Source organism: Lottia gigantea, assembly GCF_000327385.1.
Source record: "Lottia gigantea unplaced genomic scaffold LOTGIsca_35, whole genome shotgun sequence".
Classification (NCBI taxonomy): domain Eukaryota; kingdom Metazoa; phylum Mollusca; class Gastropoda; family Lottiidae; genus Lottia; species Lottia gigantea.
This window is the reverse complement of record NW_008709190.1, coordinates 897,150-904,878: the sequence shown is the minus strand read 5'-3', so window position 1 is coordinate 904,878 and position 7,729 is coordinate 897,150. Positions and strand designations below refer to the sequence as shown.

The following is a 7,729-nucleotide window of genomic DNA, read 5'->3' as shown; positions in this document are numbered from 1 at the left end:
TCAGTCTTTGTCATATTGAAGTTAGATATCATTGCTCAAAAAAAAAAAATTCCATTAAGTCGCTTGGCACAAAAAATTTTGTTGATATGCTTGAAGTTATAATATAAGAAGAAAAAAGTCTCACCTATCTTCTAGTAATCTTTGTAATGATCTAAAATGTTGACTAAGACTTAATGTAGTCATATTACCAAAGTTAGTTTCACTTAATTCTAATAATCTCTCAGTAAGTTTAGTAGCGTCCTAAAATATAACATTCAAAAATTAAGAGAAGTCCTTTGCTGACCTTGATCTTGCAAGTGTAGTGCTTACTCTCTCCTCAAGACACCCATCTTTGTGAGATTTCACTTTACATCCAACTAACCCAAGACAATTTGCTTTGCCATTCAAATCAATATTGAATAATCCAGTATGGCTCTTAGACTCATTTTCTGTCTAACCTGAACCTTTGGATTGAGTTAGGTACATGCCACATTTCTCACAATGGTGGAATAAAAGTAAGAGGAATGTTAGCTTCTATCATCCAGTCTATCTTTGTCTATGCACAGCTTCAATGAACCTCTCTTTTCCTCTTACACAAAAGTTTGAGTGTCAGAGACTATAGGAATGTCAGCGAAAAGTTTCTCTATGTATATGACTACAAAAAAAAAAACAACACAAAACACAACGTACTTGAATAAACTTGTGCAGGTCTGCTCTAGCAGCTCTAAAAAGAAAATGATATCAAGTCATATAATATATGTATATTTCTTGTAAGAATTGATATTTATTATATATCAAAAACTAACACAAGTTACATCTGTTTTTAGACTAAATAATCTCATATCTCCACAGAGAGCTAAGCTCTTGTCAACAAAATAAAGTTTATGGTGATAGAGCTAAATCTTAACCAAAGTTTCCAAGCTGTTATTTTCCAATACATTCATTACTGATAGCCTTGATAATAGCCAAGCAACTTAGGTTTAACCTGTCCTGCCTTTCTAATCAATTATTCTCATTCAGGGATCCAGGGATCCAGGGATAGTTGAATTCTATCAATCTGTGATGCAAATCTAACAACAATATCTAACAAAAGAACCTCACTTACTTGGCAGTCGCAAATATTTCTTTACATCTTTTTACTCTCATTGAATAAGATGACTAAAAAAAAAATACGAATACACTGACAACAATTATCTAGATTGTGACATAACAACAATGAACCACCATTGAACTCATATGTTAGAATAGGCCATGGATTTTGTTATGCCCTAAACTGTAGTATGTAACAGTATAAGTATATCAAGTCAATGTACACTATGAACTTTATAATACAAGACACTTGGCATATCATACATCTTGGCAGAATAACACAATAGTCTCAGTTGACAGAAACACAGATAAAACAAAAAGCTTTCACTCAATATGACATACACACATTTTATGTTTTAAGTGGGTGTTTCAGATCTAAACTACCCACAAAATTCAGATTGTTAGTACTTGAAGAACAAATGACAGCAAAATCAATGAAAATAGATTGCCATGCAAGGTAATATACGCCCACTGGCAGCTTTGATTTTAAATAAAAATATTTGGCAGTACAGTAACAATCACCAGTATGAAATATTCAACCTTCAGACATACACTTCTTTTGAACTTGTGAGGCGATAATGAATAATATTACCAAGTTTCTTCAAAATCTGGCAAGAATTATACCTTCTAGAGTGTTTGCCGGCTAAAAATTGAACGCGTTTTCAGGAACAAAGGCAATAACTCATACTTAATATTTTTCGATTCTTTTTATATTCAATAGGGTTCATCTTTGGTTGATAACAAACACTCATGCCAAATTGTGTCATAATCCATGAGGAATTGTGCCTTTTACAGTGTTTGCCAGCTTAAAATTGAATGTGTTTTTCAAGAACAAGGGCAATAACTCATACTTGGGTGATTACAAACAATCATACCAAGTTGTAGTTGTAGTCTTATAGAGTGTTTACGAGCAATTGTGGACGGGTCGACGGACAATTTCTCAGATAAGAGTAGGCCCACCTAGACCTCATTTCAAAATCACAATTAATTCCTGATGAATCAAGTTTAAATGTAGTATGTTACCTTGGATACCGACATCAACATCCAGATAGCTTGTTTAGGAAATGTTACTAATAATTTAGCTATAACATCCTGAAATATATCAAAATAATATATAATTTTGGCTATGAAAGAATTTTTTGTACAGAAATATACAAACAATAGATCAATTAGTACATATGGAGATCACACTTTTTCCACAAACATATAATTGTACACTAAGATATCACCTAATTTTTTGATTAGGTCAAACACAGCAAATCTATCCAAGACATATCCTTTAATAAAACTTGTCAAAGACCAAGCAGATGTTTGAATCAAAAGTAATAAACAAACCTGTAATTGTTTAAAGACATCAGGATGAGCATGACAGATTCTAGATATCAGTTGAGGAAAGGCTGTAAAAAACTGGTATTCAGCTAATGTATTAATCAATCCTTCTATAGTCTGAAAACATATCAGCATCAACATTTCAAAATTTTCATTGCTTTCTGTCTAGCTCCTATTAAGTAAGATTTAAGCGACATATATAGAAGCGAGGAGCACACAGAACAAAACACAAGACAATATTATAGAATATAATGCACTTATTACGCTATTAAGTAAGTCAGAAAATGAGGATTGGCTGAAAAGTTCTTCAATCTCAATCGTAGAGAGTAGGCAGTTTTCTAGATGTTTCAAATTCAAAATAAATTTTTAACCAACAAAGTCAAAGTCAATATAATTTGGTAAAAATGCTCCAAGATGGTGTCTTGGGAAATGGTTTTATTGCATGATTAGTTGAGAAACAAGATAAAATAAAAATACCAAGTTTACCTTGTTTAATCTATTAAGTACCACACTATTAGCTTGTACTTTATGTGATGATCTACCACCTCTATCTTTCCTCTCAGCTTCAACAACTGTCGTACCAAAATCTAACCATAAACTTAGCAATCTGGGCATAGACTGATAAATATACTGACAACCGTATTGTAATGATTGACCAAAATATTTCACTACATGCAAGATGAACTCTCTGAAAAAAAAAGAACACTTTTCTTTCTCAAAAGTGCAATTATGCCCAGAACATTGAGGTATGTCTAATTTAACATAATTCCTTCCAATAGCTTCCAATTCCAATGCAATGATTTGTGAATCCAATTAATTTGATCCTCCATCTTGTTAACGGAAATTTAAATTGGGGGAACTTGATTGAAGAGTTCTGAACAGATTCTGTCTGTTACAATTCTATCCCCAATCAAATGGTATGAGAGCAGATATGTCACATTCAAAATTTTCCCATCTATTTCTTCTCCTTCATTTTGAATTCTTTCTGCACCTTCTATTTGCAACTTGTTTTATTGAATGTTCTGTTGATTCCATAAATCCCAATCGAGTTGCCCCTTTTTTTTTTTCACATTCTTACCCTTGTTTATCAGGCCTATCTTTATCATCTATTAATGTAGTCATTATCTTATCATAATAGTTAGCCAGGTAAAAATGACCATCTTCCCAGTTAGGTAATACATCTATTACATCTTTATATTGTTTAACTATAGAATTACTTTCCATACTGGATGTTTCCTCACTATATCTACCATATAATAACTGAACCTAAAATAACAAGTTTCTTTACTATATCTACCATATAATAACTGAACCTAAAATAACAAGTCTCTTTACTATATCTACTATATAATAACTGAACCTAAAATAACAAGTCTCTTTACTATATCTACCATATAATAACTGAACCTAAAATAACAAGTCTCTTTACTATATCTACCATATAATAACTGAACCTAAAATAACAAGTCTCTTTACTATATCTACCATATAATAACTGAACCTAAAATAACAAGTCTCTTTACTATATCTACCATATAATAACTGAACCTAAAATAACAAGTCTCTTTACTATATCTACCATATAATAACTGAACCTAAAATAACAAGTCTCTTTACTATATCTACCATATAATAACTGAACCTAAAATAACAAGTCTCTTTACTATATCTACTATATAATAACTGAACCTAAAATAACAAGTCTCTTCACTATATCTACCATATAATAACTGAACCTAAAATAACAAGTTTCTTTAATATATCTACCATATAATAACTGAACCTAAAATAACAAGTCTCTTTAATATATCTACCATATAATAACTGAACCTAAAATCACAAATTTCTTCACTATATCTATCATAAAACATCTGAACCCAAAATAACAAGTCTCTTTAATATATCTACCATATAATAACTGAACCTAAAATAACAAGTCTCTTTACTATATCCATCATTTAACAACTGAACCCAAAATAACAAGTCCCTTTATCATATCCATCATATAACAACGGAACCTAAAATAACAAGTCTCTTTACTATATCTATCACATAATAACTGAACCCAAAATAACAAGTCTCTTTAATATATCTACCATATAATAACTGAACCTAAAATAACAAGTCTCTTTACTATATCCATCATTTAACAACTGAACCCAAAATAACAAGTCTCTTCACTATATCTTCCATATAATAACTGAACCTAAAATCACAAATTTCTTCACTATATCTATCATAAAACAACTGAACCCAAAATAACAAGTCTCTTTAATATATCTACCATATAATAACTGAACCTAAAATAACAAGTCTCTTTACTATATCCATCATTTAACAACTGAACCCAAAATAACAAGTCCCTTTATCATATCCATCATATAACAACGGAACCTAAAATAACAAGTCTCTTTACTATATGTACCATATAATAACTGAACCTAAAATAACAAGTCTCTTTATTATATCCATTGCATAATAACTGAACCTAAAATAACAAGTCTCTTTACTATATATACCATATAATAACTGAACCTAAAATAACAAGTCTCTTTACTATATATACCATATAATAACTTAACCTATAATAACAAGTCTCTTCACTATATATACCATATAATAACTTAACCTATAATAACAGTTCTCTTTACTATATCTATCATAAAATAACTGAACCTAAAATAACAAGTCGCTTTACTATATATACCATATAATAACTGAACCTAAAATAACAAGTCATGCATATTGTCATCTTAAATAGTGAGTAAAACTTACTACAAATTACCATAAAACATACTTATATGTATGTTATACTGATAACACAAATCATATGTACACACCAACATATTTGCACAGAAAAAAACTCTAAACTTTGCTTAGCTAGGACTAACCTTTGCTTTGTAATAAATCCATTGCCCCTACCAGTAAATACCCCTTTAACTTACCTTAGCATAAACCTCTCTTCGGATTTTCCCTTGTTCACTGTTATCTTTCTTCAGTTTAACAATATCACTGAAATGTTCTTTATTTCCTTTCTCTAAACACATCAATGCTGCATCGTTATTTCCTTTCTCCCATAGCCATTTAGCTTTCTCTATTGCAAAATCAGGTAGATTGAATTCTCCAGCATGTATCAAACAACTGTAGGCAGTTTGGAAATAACCTGCTCTAAAATTTAAGTTAAGCAATAAGTTAAGACCCTCAGTGTACCTTATTTTTTAGTTAGCCCATAGAGTTATATATCTATATATAATTCTATGTTCTTGGAAATAATAATAATAATAATAATGAGGCGCACATTTTTGAATAAAATATTTGTAAAACAGAGTTTAAAAGTAAAGCCAAGTCAAATCACTGATTAAAAACCTTTTTAAAATAGTACTATTAAATCAGAACATTTCTTTTCTGACTTATATTTGAAATTTGCATTCATAAAATGGCATATTTTTCAGGGTAAATAGAACATCTAAAATTAACCAGGTCATGGAGTCACTTTTGCAAATACCATTTAAGCAAAGAGACGTCACAATTTCATAGAGGAAATTATGCAAAAGAGAAAGAGAAGCTATAAGTGTTCCAAAGCTAGAAAACATCTTCAACATCTCTCTTAATGTCTTACTTTCTGGCAACTTTAGCACTGCGAAGCCACCATTGTCCTATTTGTGTATCAATGTTGTCAGGTCTGTCAATATCAACCAAAGAGAACAATGTACGACGTATTGTTAATATTGGTTCTTGAGTTCTGAATGATGCCTGCAAAAGAGTTATTTAAAATCATCTATTAGTATCTTAGTGATTCATGCCACTATTAAGAATTGCAGCAACCTAAAACCTGTTATCAGTGAGGCTTAAGGAGATTAAGCAAAAAGGTTAAAAGGCTGTTTTAGTGGTCACGGAAATAGCTTTGTTTGGAATTGTGGAGTTTAAGTTTAATAAAAGGTTTAGATTGAGATTCAGCAAAATGCTAACATGATATGGAACTGGTGCTTGCACCTATCCCAGTGGTGCCCAATTGCACCCCCAGATCCCACTTAATGTCTAACAAATTTCCCCAAAATATGTGTCAAGAGAGCATAAAATCAGGGAAAAACCCTTTCCTTTCCTTTCCTGCAATTGCCTATGCTTTTCCCCAAAGTTGCTTCGTTTTGAATCTCATCCTCAACAGTTGTCCCCCAAGTCTCAGGTGGCTGTAGACATCACTGACCTATCCTAAAGACTAAGGATAAAAAGAGAGATTAAATACCTGTGCAGTAAGCAATCTAGATTCCCATTGGCTTAATAGATTAGCTTGAGATTTTCTAGAACTTGGTTCACTACCATCATCATTACCAACAGGAAAATCAAATAAAACTCTCATAGATTCTTCTATTTCATTCAACATGTGTAACCTAAAATATCATGACCTGTGTTAAACTGAAAAGCTCTCCACCATTAACGCCCTGAAGTACACATCTTTAAACAAACGTTCCGAACTTGTCTCAAAACTTAAACATGAGATATGTTTTATTTGTACAACTTCAGGAGGGATTCCGACTGAATACAGGTCAGTTGTCTGAAGATTTGATTTGATTGTTTGTAGGTTAGCGAATATGGTCAATCAAAGCCTCTCATAGACAGTCTGTGAAAACAAAGCCATAATGTTAACAGTCTTTCTGTCGATGGTTCTGATTGGTTGTATATCATTCCAATCAAATCACTGCATTATGTGATTCACGAAAGGTGGCTATTGCAGTTAAGATATAAGTAGGAAGTTAGTAATAGCTTGACATTGTAAAAATGATATAACAGAGGCATGACTTAACATTCTAATTTAACTTACCCTACAATATTCTCATAACCTCTATGATATGAACCAGTTTCCATACTAGCAGCTGATAATGGTCCCATCTGTTCACGACGTACTATTTCTAACTGCTTAATAAATTCTTCTTCATTCTAAACAACAACATTGATATAGTTCTGTTATCTTGATATTTAAACCATGCGAAATTAAGTTTTGCAATTTTTAAGTTCAGTAACACCAAACAGTGATCAATGGGGGAAATCTTGCTGTAAAAGCACTGGCATTGTCTTCAATCCTTTTACAAGTTTTAAATCCTAACGAGCTTATGATAATTTCATAAAAAATATGATAGCATGTGTTTACAAATCAACATCAGTCATATCAGTCTCTTGATGTTTAACAATGTAACATATTAATAATTGAGTTTTATTTTGTTTAAAGTATAATTCATACTAGAAATCTTACCCTATCTTTAGCTGCTAATAAAATACGTCCAACCCCTACTGGCCAGTTTCTACTATGTTTCTCCTGTAATGTAATAAATAAATG

At 31.4% G+C, this 7,729-nt stretch overlaps 1 protein-coding gene across 1 annotated transcript in view; it reads right to left on the bottom strand.

Annotated features, from left to right (window-relative positions):
- LOTGIDRAFT_190706 (hypothetical protein) overlaps positions 1-7,729 on the bottom strand; it is a 32,958-nt gene that overhangs the window by 7,212 nt on the left and 18,017 nt on the right. The window contains exons 26-37 of the mRNA XM_009058670.1: positions 7,646-7,708; positions 7,217-7,332; positions 6,641-6,785; positions 6,017-6,150; positions 5,343-5,565; positions 3,476-3,657; positions 2,884-3,085; positions 2,404-2,514; positions 2,092-2,160; positions 1,085-1,137; positions 670-703; positions 125-240 (exon numbers count right to left, since the gene is read on the bottom strand). Of these exons, the coding sequence (XP_009056918.1) occupies positions 125-240; positions 670-703; positions 1,085-1,137; positions 2,092-2,160; positions 2,404-2,514; positions 2,884-3,085; positions 3,476-3,657; positions 5,343-5,565; positions 6,017-6,150; positions 6,641-6,785; positions 7,217-7,332; positions 7,646-7,708 (1,448 nt within the window). The remainder of the gene's footprint in view (positions 1-124; positions 241-669; positions 704-1,084; positions 1,138-2,091; positions 2,161-2,403; positions 2,515-2,883; positions 3,086-3,475; positions 3,658-5,342; positions 5,566-6,016; positions 6,151-6,640; positions 6,786-7,216; positions 7,333-7,645; positions 7,709-7,729) is intronic.